The 20,611-nt window shown below is 38.8% G+C and overlaps 1 protein-coding gene and 2 pseudogenes across 1 annotated transcript; 2 read left to right on the forward strand and 1 right to left on the reverse strand.

Annotated features, from left to right (window-relative positions):
* Nucleotides 1–579: 579 nt before the first annotated feature.
* On the reverse strand, nucleotides 580–17,096 carry LOC126764651 (octopamine receptor beta-1R-like). Its single transcript, XM_050482312.1, is given in 6 exon segments — nucleotides 580–803; nucleotides 4,651–4,804; nucleotides 4,920–4,995; nucleotides 4,998–5,101; nucleotides 15,501–15,637; nucleotides 17,025–17,096. Coding segments are annotated over 6 exon segments (708 nt in total). The 3' UTR covers nucleotides 580–638.
* An 830-nt stretch (nucleotides 17,097–17,926) lies between these two features.
* Nucleotides 17,927–20,611, forward strand: part of LOC126764652 (uncharacterized) — a 12,322-nt pseudogene continuing 9,637 nt past the window's right edge.
* On the forward strand, nucleotides 18,827–19,029 carry LOC126764794 (small nucleolar RNA U3; annotated as a pseudogene).

The raw sequence follows: 20,611 nt of genomic DNA on the forward strand, positions 1-20,611 counted from the left end.
CTTTATGAAAATTAGCGCAATTATTGACACTTCAATTTTATGTAAAGTTTAAAACATATTTACATATGAATATATAATATATTTGATTTTGGCGCAATTATCGACACTTGTCAATTTGCCCAATATATTAGTAGGAGAAAGCTCAATACTTATTTAATTTATAAAATGTGAATTTAAGTTTTCTAGTTTTCTTTCATACAAAATGATATGCATTTCTTGGAATATCACTAAGAAGTATAACCTCATCCGCGCGTAGGGACTCCACGCACCTTTTTTTCATTTATTTTGCTATATTGGTATTTGATATTTTGTTCAGCTTTCTACTTTATTTTTTGGTTCTTAATAGCTAAGCTCTACAGAGAAGTCTGTATGTTAGTGTTTAACCTACTTAAGGGTTTTTCTCACAACAAACTACACACATACACGCACATACACGTAAAATTTATAATTATTTTGTTAATATTATTGTTTATTTCGAGCTCCTTTGCTTGCTATTTTTGTTTTGCGGAGTTATTTGGCCTAGTAGCCAGCTTCGCTCATCGCAGGCATGGTTGAGTTTATTTCTGCCTCGCTTCCCCCTTCCCTTGCCTATGTAGACTCTCGTTCCTTGGTTAAATTTATTCAACTTAATTTTATTTTTAGTTCTGGTAGAGCGGTTGCAGCTGATTCGATGACGACGTGGCGTATTGACGAGTTCGTATAATGTTCATGTGTATTTCAGAGGAGGCGGTGGAGTTGATGTATGGCGGCAGGTCAGCGCCCGCGCTGACGCGACAATTTATGAGGTCATATGGGCAGCAGGACTGGAAAAAATATAATACAATATTATAGCGTAATGCGGCATTACGCGACGAAGGTTGAGACAGTGTCGACTGTTGCATGTCACCATACACATGTTTGTGCCGCATGCAACCGTTTACGCAACGCCTACGCCAAGTGACGCTTGAATGCTCACGCTCGCATTTTCTACACAATTTCGTAGCTTTTTATATATTTTAGAAAGTCCTCAATAAGTTCAAAAATGTATGTGAATAATATTTAATCAAATATAAGGACTTCCACGCGGACTAACTTTCGCGGCCGGAAACTTTCAATAGTCGGTCAGTGTATGCGCGCAACCACCAGAACAAACAAACAAGTAAGTGAGTGGCAGGTGCATGTTGCGAGCTTATTCGCCTGAAAGTATGTGAAGTTGTGAGTGTAATTGTATGTCTGTGTGTGTCATGTCACGAATACAAACAACAACAATCAATGCAAAGCAAGAAAGCCATATACATAAAGTTTACGGTAAATACGATATGAATGAGGATTAGATTTTGAAGGCTAAGGTCGATCCAAAAGTGCGTTAGAATATTGGAAAATATTAAATAAGACTTCTTTGAAATGTAACACACATGTGTATGTATCAAAGATGTCTCGATTTGTTTGCATACCCATTCTTAAGTTTCTAATAAATGTTGTTGTGTCTAGCGTTTGGATGGTGAGAGGCAACGTATCAGAAATGTGAATGCCAGCTGCGAGTTGGAAAATTTTTATGAGTTTTTTGATAATTTTTTTAATGTTTTGTTGGATATATTTTTTAAATTATGATATGCATCTGCTTGCGCGCACACAAGTGTATTTTGTATTTGCGTTTTCTTGGAGCCCACAACCAAAGTGTTACATATATGTACACAAACACGTACATAAGCATGCGTTGGCCATATGTTAAATGGAATTTCAATCGTTTTAATCTCATATCTATGTGAAATATCGTCGGCTTAACGTGCAAAGGTGCTAAGTCCACTTATGGTCAATATTGATATTTTGAAGAGATTCGATAGAAAAATATAAAACACATCAGCTACAAAAAATATTGATTCAAGTAACAACTCCTGCAAGAATGCGAAATCGCAAAGATAAACACAAGAGCAGAAGGAGTCGAACATTTCAATACCATGTAAGAGTCGAGCAAAAAAGTGTTAAAGTTTGCAGAAAATTCTTCTAGAACACTCTTAGCATTGGCAGACGTACGGTGCTAAATTGGGTTAAGCAGCCTACGATTTCAAGAAACAGAACGCACCACAACAAAATTGTAGCATTGCACGTGAATCTCTAAATTCGTTTTTCAATTCTCTGCCAACCATGGAATCACATTACTGCCGTGCTACAACTCAAAAAAAATATCTTTTGCCAGAATGGTCGTCAAAGAAACAACTCTTCGAATTTTACGTAGAGGATTGGTGTAATTCACATGGAAAACCCCCACTCTCTATTTCAGCATTTTATAACGCCTTTTCGGATCAAAAGCTTGGTCTATTCTTCCCTAAAAAAGATCAGTGTGAAATCTGTGCGCGACATACTGTGGGAGATATTTTGGATGACGTCTACAATCTTCACCAGGCAAAAAAACATGAAGTTAGGGAAGAGAAACAAAAGGACAAAATCGAAGAAACCTTCGTGTTTACTATTGATCTGCAAGCGGTCTTAATGGCACCAAAATCCCAAGTAAGCAGCCTTTATTACCGCACGAAGTTGCAAGTCCACAATTTGGTGTTTTACAATTTGATAAATCATGATGCTTATTGCTTCATATGGAACGAAGTAGAAGGTGGATTATCTGCCGAAGAATTTGCTAGCATTTGGGTGTACTTCATCGAGAATAAAATAATTCCAAATCTTACCGAGAATGCAGCTGCTACGAAAATTATTCTTTATAGTGATGGATGTACGTACCAGAATAGGAATGTTTCTATGAATAACGCTTTGCTCAATATATCTATTAAACTTGGCGTAATAATTGAGAAAAAAATACTAGAAACGAGGCACACCCAAATGGAAGCTGACAGCGTACATTCAGTTATCGAGCGTGTTATTAAACACCGAATGGTTAATGTACCAGCAGAGTATATTCAAATATGTCAGAATGCTCGAAAGAAACCTACACTTTATATGGTAGAGTATTTGGATCATACTTTTTTCAAATGTTTCAAGGGCAAACAATTTTTAAAAACAAATCGTCCTGGTCGCGGAAAGGGTGAATCAAAAGTCACCGATATTCGTGCGATTAAATACACACCGGAAAGGAAAATATTTTATAAATTGCGTTTTCCCGAGCCATGGAGCTATTTACAACAAAGAGTGGACAGAAGTGTTGTGCCAACGGATTGGTCTAATTTGCCACAGCGTCACCAAGAAAGAAGAAAATTAACAGCAAGAAAATACGCAGATTTGCAATATTTAAAAACTTCTTTACTAAGAGGCTATTATCAATATTATGACGACCTGCCATGTGAGTGATATCTTCTTACTTTTTAATATATTTTTTTGTTTTGCTTAATTTATAATTTCCAAACAGCAATGAATTAAGACTGAACTGATATATTGACTTTTTGTGATACCTTAAAGCTTAAGTCTTAAACAAAGACTTTCCATTTAAGTACTTATGTATTCCTTTAAACGACAGCAACGAAGTAAGACTGTATAATATTTTTTTGTGATAATAAAATACGCCATTTGCAAAAAAAATTGCAATATTTCTTTTTCGAAAATGTGCTAAGTTCAATACATCCAAGTGCAAATAACTCCAGAAAATGTGCTAAGTCCAAAATAGGCCTATATAAAGGCGCTCATTAAATTTTTTATTATATTTTTTTTTGTACTTAAATGAAATATCACATTTGACAAAACTGCGTTAGAAAAATAAAAAAAAAATTTGAACTTCAATTTTTATTCAGTTTTTTTGTTTTATTTAATAATTCAAAAATGGCACTTAGCACCTTTGCACGTTAAGCCGACGATATGAGAGACAGCTACCAGTATGGTTCAAAGACTGCTGAAATGCCTCTGAAGAAATAAAAAATCAAGTAACCTACATCGCTGCTTGCCTTGCATATTTGGTAGCGCAAATATGTGTAAACAAAAGTACTAAAATGCTGAAGGAAATGCTAACAGCTTCGATTTAAAGATATTACACAACTGTATGTCGGATGCTTGAGTTTTTTTAATCTTTAAACTAATAATGATATTAAAAGGCTAATGTGAGAGTAAGAGTACGTAAGTAAGAGAGCCTATTCCAGCAAAATCTTTACTCCAAGCAAATTATTTAAGAACTCAAAATTATTTATGTTTAAAGGAACTCAAAATTATTTATGGTAAAGGGGGATTTAAGTTTAAAAGGATAGATTTAACACTTTCAAATTTAGAAAAACTAAAAGTATGAAAAATTAATAGTAACAAAAAATATTATTTTAGAAGTCAAGAGTTTGTCTGAGATCTACATGTTTCCTTTTAATATATATTAAAATAAAATTATAATTAAAAGAAAAAGATGAAAAAATCGGAGCTTGAAACCTTTGATTTATTAGTGGAACGGTATTGTTGTAAAGTTTCACTAGTATGCAAACTTATACCACAGTGGCAGTCACGGTAATTCCAAATAAATGCCAGGTATTTTAGATTAGTTCATTTCACAAGATCGTCAAGAAAGCAAAAAAGCATGAAATCATCTTCTATAGAGCAAATATATATTATATAAGATATTAAATAAGAATGTAGCCATATTTTTGCTGATATTCTCGTGTTGCTTATTAGCGGCAAGCGATACATATGTGCTTTAGCATATACATTATATATGCATATAAAATCTAATCTAAGGAATTCCTGACTTACCTTCAGTGTTTTCTTGAAAGCGCCACGAAAATCACGATTTAAGTAGGCATAAATAATAGGATTCCAAGCCGAACTGAAGTAGCCGATCCAAAAGAGTATACCAACAACAATGCGCGGTGTGGCGCAACTAGAGCAAAGTGTGGACGTTAAATACCTGAAATATACCAAATCATAACTACTTATATTGAAACTTGGCGAATGGGTGAATTTGAAATCAGGAGCGCATTTGTTTGTATTACAATTAAATCAATCAAGTTTGTTTCAATTACCATAGGAAAAATGGCGCCCAACAGAGTAGAAAAGCACTCATTATTATTCCAAGCGTACGTGCGGCCTTGCGCTCCGGCGCATTGTTATAATGGTCGACTGTTGGACTTGGATACTTGGTCGAGGCTTGGGTATTTGGCTAATCTGCAAATGTTTGTCTAGAAGGAGGGCAGCAACTTTGGATCTGAAACGTGGGAAAAAAGGCAACACTTTAATGAATTGTAGAAGAATTAGGCTTTCAAAGCTACTTAAAAATGAAATAAGCAACTCAAAACTAGTGTACTTATCTATATATATATAAAATTAAGTGGCAAAACTTCCTGTTCGCATACTCCTCCTAGACGGATTGCCCGATTTCAATGAAATTTTCAGGGGTGATTGGGGTCTGTTTTGAGGGTGCACATAAGAAATTTAATGTGTGTATCATTGCACGTTCTGCAAAAAAAAACAAAAAACGAAACAACTGGCGGATGTTTACAATTAATAAAAAACATTGACATCGCATGTTGATCGTTTTTGCCTGTCATTCGTTCTTTCTATGGATGACTGTCAAGCCAGAGAACATAAAACATAGAGAAGGTGCAGGTTCGCCAGCGAACATTTGATAAATTTGCTACACGGAATCTCACCACACAAATACAGAATTCACGCTGTGAAATGTTAACATTTTTAGCAGTTCTCCACATACTCAAACAGAGAATATGAAGAGAAATAAATACGTACGGCCTATGATGCCATAGCATGTATGAGCAATCAGGGAATATTGAAGAAAAATAAGTTCTTTGATATTCCATTTTTAACAGCGAAAATGTGTACAAATACAGCTCTCTCACAGCCCGTTGGGACTTTAAATTTCCAAGGGGAATAGTCACCGTCGCTGAGCTTTAAGCGACTGGGGGGGTCGGCAGGTCGCGGATAGCCGGACGGCCTGTAGTAGCAGGTTAGTTGCTAAATAAGTTTAAGCGAATAAGCAATCCCCGACGAGAAGCGGCGGGAGTAGAGGTTGCGGTATAAAAGCCAGCAAGACCGTTGAAACTCCTGTGACAGTAGGCGAATCGACACCGCACCTTTGAAATATGTGTCTCCCGCAACATGCAAGGGTATGTTGTGTAATAAAAAAATCCAGGCGCGACGGAACCATAATGGGCGGCTTCCTGGTCAGCGTCTGTTCACCATGTTAGGTGCGGCTGATTAAATCTACCTGACCGGTACACGACGCAGCATACTGGGAGTCCCTTGAACTCTTCGCCAGCGGCTTCTTCGCTGACGAAAGGGAGGGGGTGATGTGAGCTTGACTCTCCCGAGGTATCAGCTGCGGCGTGTGTCAGCAAACAGCCACTTCGGTCCTTGGTCAGGAAGTGTGCATTGGGCATAGGAGTAGTCGCCTATGTTGCCCCGGCTGAGCGCCGGTCCGTACGTGTTTTCCGGGACCGGCAAAGCGAAGGACTGGCCTCAGGGAACTGGGGTAGGGGCATTGTCCCCGAGGGTATACCCGTTCCAGTCTATTTCGGCCCACCCCTCTACACACGATGCGCTGTATAAAAGAAGTAAATGGAAAACAATTCGAGAAACAATACAAACAATATATACAATGAAGGCGGAATTTTAATGAGTAGCCGTGCTGAAAATTCGAGATCAGAGGCGGATCTGACTGTGAGGACCCCAAATACGGAAGTAGATCCATTCAAACGTGTATCGAGGATAGCCCGATCGCCAAATCAAACGCCCATAATCAGTAAACCGGTGCGAGCGAGGTCCTCACCACCGGTGCTAGAAGATAGTACACCTCAAGCCAAAGTAGCACAACATCCCGGGGACTACTTCTCTGAACTAGGAAGTGCCATAAAAAGACCGAATGAAGCAATGCATCCGCGGCAGCGGTCTATAAATAACAACATGAGAGACATCCTTAGTTCTATAGCAAAGCTATATTCAAAAGCCCTGGAGGAGCACACAAAAATAATAGAAACAAGACGGAAGGTACAGCTCAGAACCGCAAACACGGAAACAACACCAAAGAGGCCGCGCGAGGAAAATCAGCCCCAACGGAAAACACCGCCTAAAAGGAATAAAACGGCGCACGAAGAGGCACCGAAAAACCAGCAAGCGAAGCGAAGCAAAGAGACATCAGGAAATAGCCCTGATAAATCCAAAAAAGAGGAAAAAAAGACGACGGCTGGGTAAGCGTCAAGCGCAAGCCACAAAGCCACAAAAAAATTGACCGAAAGCCACCCCCACGGCCCGATGCTATAGTCATAGCGCGCTCTGGAGATATGTCCTATAGAGACATCCTTATGAAGGTGAGAAAAGAAGAAAATCTGCAGAAACTCGGCGAAAATGTATCGCGTATTCGGAAGACAGCCAAAGGTGAAATATTGCTGGAACTCAAAGAAACCCAAATGGAAAGTACGAGCGAACTAAGGGGCGAAATAAGCAAACTGCTGGGAGACCAGGCACAAATCAAAGCGCTTACCCACGAAGTCATAGTAGAGATTCGGGACCTGGACGAAATCACAACCAAAGAGGACATTTCGGAAGCTATACGGAAGCAAGTAAAAAAACTAAATAACTTTGATGTGAGTGCGATAAAAAACCTCAGGGCGGCATATGCGGGTACACAGGTAGCGGTAGTAAGCCTCCCTGCGCTGGAAGCAAGGATTCTGCTGAGCGAAAAATTAGGATAGGCTGGGTAGTCTGCAGGTTAAGAGAGAAAATTTTAAAAGGTGTTTCAGGTGCTTGGAATAGGGGCATCTGGCAGCAGCATGTAAAAATTCGGACGACAGGAGCAAGTGCTGTCTAAGATGTGGCGAAAAAGGGCACTTCGCACAGACGTGCGACAAGGCTCCCTCTTGTGGTGCTTGCAAGAGCAAGGGAAGGGAAAACTCAAACCACCAAATAGGTAGTAAAAGATGCCCTCTATATCAGGAAGCATATAAAAAATTCAACAAATGAAAGTTATCCAAGCAAGCAAGCAAGTTAAGCAAACCGTCTTTGAGGAGAAGGTGGACGTGGCAATACTGTGCGAACAGTACAAAAACATAGACAACGCCACATGGGCTTCAGACACCACCCGCAAAGCTGCCATATGGGCATGTGGAGGTAAAGCTTTCCAGGAAAAGCCACTACTAGGAAAGCCCTACTTCACATGAGCCAGGATCTGTGGAATCAACTTTTATAGCTGCTATATACCACCGAGTGTCCCGCAAGGCGCATTTGAGAGGATTTTGGATGATCTGGTAGAGGAAATCCTAACAACTACGAATAATGTGGTAGCAGGTGATTTTAACGCACGGGCTGTGGACTGGGGAAGTGTCAGTACGAACAAACGAGGAGACGCTCTTCTCAAGGCATTCTCATCGCTCGAAGTGGTGCTATTAAATACTGGAAATAGGAACACTTTCGAAAAAAATGGCCGTGGATCCGTGATTGACATCACGTTTGTTAGTAGCCCGTTGGTACGATCAATAAGCTGGGAAGTGTCGGACCTCTATACACATAGTGACCACCTAGCTATCATAATGGAGATCGGAAAATCCAGGAGTGGAATATACACGCACGCAAAGATGGTACAGACAAAAGGATGGAAAGCAGAAACGTTCGACGAAAATCTCTTTCGGCTTATGCTAGATGACAACATCGCAAATGTAGAAGATACAGAACGACAGGCGGAGATATTGGTGAGGCATGTCAGCAAAGCATGTGACGCTGCAATGTGCAGGAAAAAACAAGGCGCTAACGCTTACAGACAGCCTGCATACTGGTGGAATAGTGCAATCGACAGCCTGAGAACTGATTGCAACAAAGCCAGGCGTTCTTGGCAGAGAAGACGAAGTGGGCCAGAATACGAAAACCTGCGCGAAAGATTTAAAAGGAAACGCCGTGAGCTCAAGAAAGCAATCAAAAGAAGCAAACTCTCCTGTTACAAAGAGCTTTGCGAAAATGCCGATGAGAATCCATGGGGCGATGCGTACAAAATAGTGATGTCAAAACTCAAAGGAAACAAAGGGGAACACCAACCTGACCCACCCTATTGAAAAACATCGTGGAAACGCTTTTCCCTACGCAGAGGAACGAAGGGCATGTATTAGCAAATATATCTACGGTAATAGATGCACCATCGGTCACCGACGATGAAGTGATTGAAGCAGCCAAAAGGTTTGGAAATACCAAAACACCGGGTCTAGATGGAATCCCCAACAAGGCCCTTAAAACGGCTATAGCACACAAAGCGGTTCCCTTTTCACAGCTCTTTACCCGCTGTTTGCAAGAAGGTGTCTTTCCAAAAATTTGGAAGAAACAGCGCTTAGTACTTTTGCAGAAACCAAACAAACCGGCTGGAGAACCAAGTTCGTACCGCCCTCTCTGCATGCTAGACACGCTTGGAAAAATTTTGGAGAGAATAATATGCGTACGTCTGGAGAAGCATCTGGAGCAAGAATATCCAGGACTCGCCGAAAACCAATTTGGTTTTCGTAAGCACAAGTCAACTACCGATGCGATCACAAAAGTGACAAATGTGGCAAGCAAGGCCATCGAAGGAACGAGGTGGATGTACGGTACGAAAGAATACTGTGCAGTCGTAACGTTTGACGTTAAAAATGCGTTCAATTCTGCGTATTGGCCAAACATAATGAGCGCTCTGGAAGACAAAAGAACACTGAAGTATCTGTTGAGAATTATCTCCAAATACCTGTCGAATAGGCTGCTACTCTATGATACCGATGAGGGACCAAAACAGTACAGGGTGGCGGGAGGGGTACCACAAAGCTCAGTGCTAGGTCCACTGCTGTGGAACGTGTTATATGACGGAGTACTTCGACTAACATTAGAAAGAGGGGTCCAAATCATCGGGTACGCCGATGACATTGCGGTAACGGTGGTAGGAAAAGAAATCAGTCAAGTAGAAAGTTTATGTGAAGACACCGCTTCAAGAATAAAGAGCTGGCTCACGGCAAAAAAAGCTTCAATTAGCAGCCCAAAAAACGGAAGCAGTGCTAATTACCATCAGAAAAAAATTAGAAAATGCTACTTTTAATATTGATGGCCATAGCATAACGACTCAGCAGTCGTTAAAATACCTAGGCGTTGAAATAGACACGCGGCTTAATTATTACACGCACATTGAAAAGTCATGTGCAAAAGCGACGCGAATAACAGTGGCCCTATCCAGGATGATGGCTAATATCGGAGGACCAAGCCAGGGCAAGCGAGCACTCTTGGCTAAAGTGAGCCAATCGGTGCTAATGTATGCGGCGCCAATATGGGGACCAGCAATGTATAATAAGACATACACGAAGAAAGCAAAAACTCTGACTCGGCTAAATGCAATAAGAGTTATTTGTGGATTTCGCACGGTGTCACACGAGGCGGCCGGGGTCATAGCGGGTATCATACCGCCGGACATAATGGCGTTAGAGCTCAAAAGAGTCTACGAAAAATCAAGAAGCGTTAGGAGGCGTCTTACAACAGCGGAGCGAAATAAAGAAAGGGAGGAAAGTTTATGTGAGTGGCAGAGGCGCTGGGACATAGCAGACAATGGAAGGTGGACATACAAGCTAATCAGAAATGTGAAAACATGGGTGGAGAGGAAGAATGGCGATTCTGATTACTACCTGACGTAATTCCTGACCGGACACGGATGCTTTCGAGAGTACCTGTACAAATACGGCCACGATAACGGAACAGAATGTTCATTCTGCGGAAATGGCAGCGAAAACGCACAGCATATTTTCTTTTACTGCCCGAAATTCGAAGCAGAAAGAAAAGACATAGAAAGTATTATCAACGAACGTGTGACTCCAGAGAATATCGCGCACCACATGATAAAATGCAAAATCGTGCGGAATAAAGTGAAGAATTGGTCCGCAATTGCGATGCAAGAACTAAGAAAAAAGGAAAGGCAACGAAGTAGCGATAGCAGAAGCGTTAGAGAAGAGTAGTCCAGAAAGGTACCCACGAAGAGCCCATTTTGGCTGTGCCTGGTCCTGCGAAGAAATGCTTAACGGCAGTCCCGTAGGATCAGTGAAATGCAGTCGGAGTTAGGGTTTAGTACGTAGGTGTACTGTTACGCAAGTTCAGCATGGTATGATCATCCATACTGGGCGTGGTCCCGAAAGAGGTGTACCCTTAGCGTGCAGTATGAATCGTGCATGCCGTCCAGGACTGACGGTATCTATGAAAGATTCCCCCTTCGAAAAAAAAAAAAACATACTCAAGAATATGAAGAGACATAAATATTTATGCATGCTCCTTATGATACTCCCAACAACAGCATTGTGATATTTTCATGGTCCAATTTTTGCTTTCGCAAATAATATTAAATATATTGTCTATCGTATTAATCTTATTATCTGCCCGTATGATTGCATGTATACGCATGTGCGCATTCAGAAATTCAAATCATGATTTTATCACTTATCAATACACATATTACATGTGCGCGCATTGAGCTGCATGTTCATACATTCATATATACTTATGTATATGTACATACATATATTTGTATACACTTCCGAACAAATAATTCACAAGCATACAAACATACATATGCGTACACATATGAATATGTCACCAACAAAAATTGAAGCATTGTTCTACAAAAACAAGAATTGCTTAAATAGCATAAGCATGGCAAGCCAATATGGCAGCCAAATTGGCGAAGCTCAAATGTAGTAAATTTTACAACAAAAACGATTTCATTCATAAACGCAGGCGCAAATTCCACAAGCGACCTCGCTTCATTCATAAAAACAGACGCCGAAACATCTCCCCGAGCATGCCTTCGCCTACAAGCGGCTTTTCACGACGATGGCAAAAGCTAAAAATTAAAAATTGAACAAATTTCTGATGATTCTTCACAGAAAGAAGTGACAAAAGTGGCAACATGGCCATTGTCGATTTACAATATTTGTCTAAAATATTTTTCCGTGACTCGCAAAAATCTGCGTCGATATGTATGCACGCGCATACATCTTCATACATATTTACGCTGGTTTGTTGGCGACGCTGTTCGAGCAGCAAGGGAAGCGGTAACAATCGGTGATCGTTTGTTAGTTTCTTTCGGCACAGCTCGGATTTTCTACCAACAACACAATGTTGTGGCGCTTTACCGTCGCGTCAGTGTTTCGACACATAGAAGTACTGAACACAATGAGCGCGACCGACTGCAAACCAATATATTAGAATACACACGTTCTTAGGGACACAGTTATTGAGCCAGCTGCACAACTACATAACTGTGTCCATAAGAACGTGTCTATTTGACAGATATCGCTTGCAGTCTGTCGTGCTAAATTGTTCAGCACTTGACTCTTTGACAAAACGCAAGTTTCGGCCATTGGTTGACCGTGACAATGGAGATGCGAAAGAAGCGTGCGACACTTGTTACTATGAATGTATGTACATATGTATGTATATGGCTCGCATTTGCTTTCGTAAACATACAGACAAATGTGCCAAAGAAATAATAAATGTATGTACATATGCACATATGCATGTGTCATAGAAATTCTATTGGTACAAATATGGAAATGATAACGAAACAATGCTAATATGCATAGGTATTTCATGAAGGTCATTAATTTTTTTTAAGAAATGAAGTTCATTTGACACATCTTCGCTTTGTAATAGACGAAATAAATATAACTTTTTTGAAATAATTAAATAATTAAAAAATAAAATTAATTATTTTTATCTAATTTTTTACGATTTTGTAAAAAACTAAAATTTTTACAATTTTTCTGAAAAAATGGTTCATATGGTACAAGATCACGCATATGTGTCTCAGAGAATGCATCTTTACATTCTTTGTGTGACTTTGCATATTTTTCTTCAAAGCATTTCTCTTTATTCATTCTCGCATGAATTCAGTCGCTTTACATATATTTCTGCCATTGCACATGCTCAATTCTGCTAAATAGCAGCGAGAATGGTGAAATTCCGTGCCGCAATTTTATAAGCTCTGTTAACCGTCCAATCGATTTTGTGTTTTCTGCTGACCGTGCAACACACACAAAGCAAGTTAGTATTGTTATTGTTTCGTAAGTGCTTCCATGCGGTTCGCAAATACACTGTTGGTGGGTCTTATTGCATATGCGTGTGTGGGTAAAATACATAGTTTAAGATGTAGTTTTAGGTTAATTTTTCCATTTTTATTTATGTACTTCAAATATGCATATTTTTATTTATGTACTTCAAATATGCATATTTTTATTTATGTACTTCAAATACGCATACTCTAGCACGACCACCGGGGACAACACTAACTACCTTTTTCGAGTTGTGTGAAAACGATGAATTTGCAAGAACATTGCTATATTCCGAAATACCACAATATTTCACTTGGAATCCATCATCGAAAACATTATCCAAATGTCCGTAAAACCGATGCCATAAGACGCATTTCCACCATCCATCCGAACAACGCCGAATGTTTCTATTTGCGTCTGCTATTAGTCAACGTGCGCGGACCAAGATCATTTGATGATTTAAAAACTGTTGACGGTCAGTTGTGTGCGATTTATCGTGAAGCATGTCAGCGATTGCATTTGTTAGAAGATGATATGCATTGGGACACCGCACTTCATGACGCATCACTCACATCTCATCCAAAACAAATACGCGTACTATTCGCCATAATAATATCTACATGCCTTCCGTCAAATCCGCAATAACTGTGGAATAAGTACAAAGACTGCATGACCGAGGACTTAATAATTTTGGCGCGTAATCGAGCATCGGACGCAGACTTGCTATATACATTACAAATGTATAATGATGCTTTGATATTGGTTGAAGATCTGTGCCTTAAAATTGCGAATAAGGCATTAGCGCAACTTGGCAATACTGCGCCCAGTCATTGACCATGAGCTTCAACGTGAACAACAATACGATTGCAATGAATTGCGTGCTTTCATACAAGCTAACATTACCAAATTGAATATTCAGCAGAAAAATGCATATGATAAGATTATACGAGCGGTTGACAATAACGCCGGTGGATTCTACTTTCTTGATGCGCCCGGTGGTACAGGGAAAACGTTTCTGATCTCTTTGATTCTTGCTACCATACGGTCACAGCAGAAAATTGCGCTGGCAATTGCTTCGTCAGACATCGCTGCTACTCTACTTGATGGCGGCCGAACTGCACATTCTGCGTTGAAATTACCGTTGAACATACAAGTCGTTGAAACACCAACGTGCAACATATCGAGGAATTCAACAATGGCAAAAGTTCTGCGAGGAGCTGGAATAGTTCTATGGGATGAGTGCCCAATGGCTAACAAAAAGTCATTAGAAGCATTCAATAGAACAATGCAAGATTTACGCCAAAAGTAACAAATTTTTGGCGGAGCATTAATCTTATTATCCGGCGATTTTCGGCAAACTTTGTCAGCCATTCATCGATCAACTCCTGACGACGAAATAAACGTATGTTTAAAATCGTCAGTTTTGTGGAGACATGTTCAAAGGCTGACTCTTACCATCAACATGCGAGTCCAATTGCAAAATGATCGATCCGCAGCGGCGTTTTCGAAGCAGTTGTTGGACATTGGCGAAGGCAAAATACCAATCGATGATACCGGTTTGATCACATTGCCGAACAACTTTTGTACACTTTTACAATCGAAAAAGAATTGATTGAAAGTGTATTTCCGAATATTGTTCAACACTATCAACGCCACGATTATTTAAGTGAACGCGCAATATTGGCACAGAAAAATGTACTCGTCAACGAAATCAATTTTGCCATTCAAGAAAAACTGCCAGGAGAAGCTACAACATATATGTACATCGATTGATAGCGTTTTAAATCAAGGTGAATGCCCCCGGTCTGCCACCGCATCGTTTGCTCCTGAAAGTCGGTTCACCCATTATACTTCTACGAAATCTGAAGCCACCGACTTTGTGTAATGGCACAAGACTTTAAGTCAAAAAATTGTGGCCAAATTTGATTGAAGCAACAATACTAAATGGCAAGGCAACAGGTGAAGTTGTACTCTTACCACGCATTCCCATGATTCCAACGGACATGCCGTTTGAATTTAAGCGCTTGCAGTTCCCAGTACGTCTTGCCTTTGCGATGACCATCAACAAATCGCAAGGGCAAACGTTTCAAGTGTGCGGTGTCAATTTGGAAGAACCGTGCTTCTCCCACGGCCAATTGTTCGTCGCATGCTCGAGAGTGGCAACACCAAGGTGCTTATTCATTTACGCGCCAGGTGGAAAAACCAAAAATGTTGTATACCAATATGTTTTATAAATAAGTAACAGTTTTACAACAATAAATAAAACACAAAGTAAAAACCCTTAAGAGTTTTAATCGATTTAGGTGTAGCGAAACGCACAGGGTAACAGCTAGTCTATTATAATTTTAAACAAAAGATAGAGAATTTCTTAGGCAACGAATTAAAAAGGAATCCGAATACATTAACTACCTAACTAATACCGAAGTCATAAGCAGATAGGTTGTAAAAGTAAATGTTAATATTTCAACAGAAGGAATGAATAACAGAAAAGATATTATATAACCAAAAAACACGAAGTAAGTAAATACTTCTTGGTTTCATGGATTCAAAACTTACCTGTAGACAAGCCGTTCCTGTCGTACAGCCTCTTGATAAATGCGATAGCACATGAAGACCATTACGAAACCAGGTATCCAGAAACTCAACGAGGAACTAACTATGGCGTACGCCTTGTTCACTTTGAATTCGCATATCTGTGTAGAAGATGGGAAGAAGCGAACGAATTAGACCCCTTAACAGAAAACACAAAAAAAAAAAAAATACAGAGAGCAGCAAAGAAAAAGGGTTGCAACTCTTTAATACAATGAATACTTGTCACACTATTTTATAAAGCCCAACCAACACCTAACGGTGCTTATTAAAACACAATGAGATTTCTTTATAATTTAACCGCTGGTGGGGAAATTAAAGACCTTTCTTTAATATTGATATTTAGCTAACTTAGACTAGATGCACTCTAAAAAAGTGCCACATCACACTTGCCACCTCAAATATTCAACCTTACATTACAATAAGATAACGGAATTAATAGTGATTTGAGAGAGAATGCTGCACACAGTGAATAACTGGCAATTTCAGTCGTTTCTTGCGCTCATTAAAAGAAGCGTCGATTTTAATTACTTTCAAGATGTTCCAAAAGTTTGTGCTGCATTGCTCACAGCTTCCGAACGCGCCAGTGATTTTCGGTTAGCGATTTTTTGGCAGCCACACATCGAGTTATACCTACATCGAGCGAAATCCATTTGAGTGCGTTCGAATTAATTAAGGCGAGCCATTTTGTGTAAATGGACTTATTTAATTTACTTCAACGACTTTTTCTCTTCTTTTATTTGGTTTGCAGGAAAAACGATTGATAAACAATGAACTGCGCTTTTATAACCTTTGCCTTGCTCTTGTATTGAATTTTTTTGCGGTTTATATTTTACTTATTCTTCCTTTCAAACTCCCATTGCATTGTTGAGAACATAAGAAATTTTTAATTGATTTTCAATGTTACATTTAACACATTTTAAAGTTTCAACCTTTGCTGCTGCATAAGTAATTCATCGAATACGACTTCTATTTCCAGTTTTTTTTATTTTTGAGGAGTTGGACTACTTTAAGATTTATAGTACAGTGGCCACAACCGAATAATTGGAGTTGTTGAATTTTACTCAGAGGCTCGTGTGCTAAACTACTGAGCATGATTGAACTCGGCCACTAGGCAATTAAACTAGAATAATACTTCGCTTGTCGAAGAAAATTAAAGCAGAAGGAAAAGCTCGGCCATGTAGAAACTGAAGGTATAAACACCAAAATATAATATCCTCCATGATTAATAAAATGCCGTTAGTTCTCTAAATTGTACATTATTGTTTTGCTCTATTTCTTCACCTTTCATTGCCTTCGTCAAAAGTGCATACTCTCTGAGTCGAACAACAAACATTGATGTGTTTACTGAATTATTTAATGAGCGAGATGGCAAATGACAGCAGAATATCATTCATATTATCCAAAAATGCTTAAAACTCTTTCATATTGACCTATTGAGCCAGCCCTCTACTATGTTCTAAAATCGATAAAATTATTTTACCTAAAAACCTTTTCTGCGACTATCTGTGAGGCAATTGTTGTTGCTCGTACGTGATGAGGGATTTTGATGAATTTTGCCATTTTTTGCCGTCAATTTAATCACTTTTGATACGTGAATTCAACTTCATGCGCTGAAGAGGAAAATTCAACGTGACAACAAGGCCAAACTGGCAAGTCAAAATGAATGACTAAAGCAATGAAATGACCACGCGCCCATAACTACATTCAATCATTCACTAAACCTCTGTTAATTTGTAGCAAAATACACAGTTAAGCCTTTCGGGTTTTAATACTCTCGCAACAAAGTTGCTAAGGAGAGTATTATAGTTTTGTTCACATAACGGTTGTTTGTACATAAGTCTTGTAACTAAAAGAGTCAGATACAGTGGTACCTCGACATACCAGTGCCCCAACATACGAGTTTTTCGAGATACGAGCCGACGAGCAAGTGATTTTTGCTTTTAGTTTCGAGCGAAATTCGAGATACGAGTCCGGTTCGGTTCGGTTCGGTAGTAACACGCAGTCGCGCCATCACGATCAGTTAGCAGCGTGCTTCCGCTGTGATAAGTTGTGCAGTTGTGTTCGCGTTTTGTGTTGTGTTTACATTTACAGTTGTAGTTTATTTATTTTTATAACCATGGATCAGCAAGTGATTTCTAGTTTTCTGTCTGTTTCGGCGCTGCTTTGAAGTGACGGAGAACACAAACCTCACCCTTTGAGAGTTCTGGAAGGACCACTTTAATATAGCGATTTGCCTTCAAATTTTCGATCAGGCCTGGTTGGGAGTTACAACGAGGACCTTGACCTCTGTATGGAAAAAGCTGTGACCTGAAGCTGTAGCTGAAAGGATCTATGAAGAATTGGAACCCGGTGTTTCAGTAGAGGAGGATATTGTATCTCTGGGGAAATCCATGGGTCTAGAGGTGGAAGAGAGGGACGTGCACGAGCTAATCGAGGAGCACGCCCAGGAACTGACGACTGAGGAGATACAAGAGTTACAGTCACAGCAGCATACTGAGGTTATGCAAGAAATTGGTTTTGAGGAGTCAGAGGAGGATGTTATTTCTACAAGTGAGATAAAGGAGATCTTAGGAATGTGGGAGAAAGTTTCACAGTTCGTAAAAAAAACACCCAGAAAAAGTTGCAACAGGTCGTGCATCTGACCTTTTTAATGACACTTGCCTAACTCATTTCCGGAACATTCTGAGAGGGAGGAAGAAACAAACCTCCTTGAACATGTTTTTTTGAAGTTATACTTCTTATACGAGTTCGGAAAAGGTTACGATAGATTCAGGTTGCGCAACCTTGCTCAATATGAATCTACGCAACCTTGTCTGCGAAGATGTTCGAGCAGCAAGCGAAGCGGTGACAATCGGCGATCGTTTGTTCGTTTCTTTCGGCACAGCTCGGCTTTTCTACCAACAACAGAATGTTGCCATGCTTATGCTGTTGTTGTTTTTGTAGAACAATGTTTCAATTTTTGGTTGGTGACATATTCAATTAAAATTAAATTCTGTTGGGATTCGAACCTACGTGCTCGTCGTAACTTTTCAAGCGTTTACCACCAACACCACCATTGACACTTGTATTGCGTTGTCCTAATTATGGTTTGGTTATGCATGAAAGAAATATACAATGAATCGCTGATTGTTACCTCTTTCCTTGCTGCTGCTGCGCATATGTATGTTTGTATGCTTGTGCATTATTGAAGTTATGCTTCTTTTTCTTTCGTTTGTCTTTCATTTCTGCGAATTCTCAACTATTTTGCGTATATTTTGGTTGAAATACTCTGCATTGGCCGTTGAAAAATTAAGGCTATACTTTACAGGATCATTTCTGTAGTTAGTCTTCATTTACATTTTTTGGAAATCGACCCGCGATGACGAAGTATTTTCGTTTTATCTGACAGCGTGAGGTTAAGAAGTTCATTTCTAATTTTGTCTTGTGGCATATTAGAAATGATGTTTTTTCGAAAATCTTTCGCTTACAACGGATAAAACGACTTCTGAGTGGTGATTTTAATGAATAAATTCCTTTTGGTTGAAATGCTCTGCATTGGCCGTTGAAAAGTTAAGACCATACTTCTCAGGATCATTCATTTCTTCAAAGAAATTAATGACCTTTAGAAATATGCATATTTGCATTATTTCGTTGTCATTTCCATATTCGCAGCAATAGAATTTCTATGGCATAAGTAAAGTAATGGCCGCCGATTGTCACCCCTTGCCGCTGTAGCAGCTTCGCCTACAAACATGCGTAAATATGTATGTATGTATACGTATGATCGTGAATACATATCGACGCAGATTTTTGCGAGAAGCACCAGAAAGTTGCGCAATTTATGATTTTTAGCTTTTGCCTTACACTCATATGAGCATGTGCAGATACACAAGATAGGATAGAAGATGTATGCCTTTTAACATCGTATACTATACAAATAAATATTTTTCTTACTAATAGAAATTAAATTTATCACAGCAATATACATAATATACATACATATATGTACATAATATTGCTGTGATAAATTTAATTTCTATTAGTAAGAAAAATATTTATTTGTATAGTATACGATGTTAAAAGCAAAAAATTAAAAATTTATTCTGTCGAGATTCGAACCTGTGGTAGCATCTTGACTTTCCAAGCGCTTACCACCAACACCATCATTGACACTTAGGTTGCGCTGACTTAAGTATGGTTTGGTTATGCATGTAAGAAACATACGATGGTTCTAATAATTTTGTTTAAGTATAGAAATATGCTTTTGTAGAACATTTGCTTTCGCAAACATACAGACAAATGTGCAAACGACATAATATATGTACATATGTATGATTGTTTCGCATTTTGCTTCTACGCCGGTCAAATTTCTATACAAAAATCGGCTGAAATGTGTGAGAAAATAAAATGGACAACTAGGGCAAATAATTTTTAAAAAATTTATTGACAATTAAATGTAAATGAAAATACATGTAAATTTACTTAAATTTATTGAAATTTCGTTTCGCATTTTTCGGCACTTTCAAATTAATTAATATAAGTAAAATTCACGACTTAACCCGCACACGTCTTATTCGCGCAAAATTTCCAACTTTATGAAAATTGGCGCAATTATTAACACATCAATTTTATGTAAAGTTTAAAACATATTTACATATGAATATATAATATATTTGAGTTGGGCGCAATTATCGACACTTGTCAATTTGCCTAATATATTAGTAGGAGAAAGCTCAATACTTATTTAATTTACAAAATGTGAATTTAAGTTTTCTAGTTTTCTTTCATACAAAATGATATGCATTTCTTGAAGTATCGTATCGTAGGGACTCCACGCACCTTTTTTTTAATTTACGCTTGTGGTTTTTTATCATACATAGGTGCCTTTCTGAGCGGCTCGAAGGACCATTTGTTCGCTGCACTTAGTTTCACTGGGTATGGGGTATACTTACGCTGCCTTTTATTTTATTATCCCTTTTATGTTATTTGAGTTAAAAGATATTTTTTATTTTTTATTTTTAACGGAATTTTAGGTTTATATTTTTCTTTTCCTTTGGCGATTTCACTTGTTATAATAAATTCACAAAGAAACGTTA

The sequence above is a fragment of the Bactrocera neohumeralis genome, unplaced genomic scaffold, assembly GCF_024586455.1.
Source record: "Bactrocera neohumeralis isolate Rockhampton unplaced genomic scaffold, APGP_CSIRO_Bneo_wtdbg2-racon-allhic-juicebox.fasta_v2 cluster09, whole genome shotgun sequence".
Classification (NCBI taxonomy): domain Eukaryota; kingdom Metazoa; phylum Arthropoda; class Insecta; order Diptera; family Tephritidae; genus Bactrocera; species Bactrocera neohumeralis.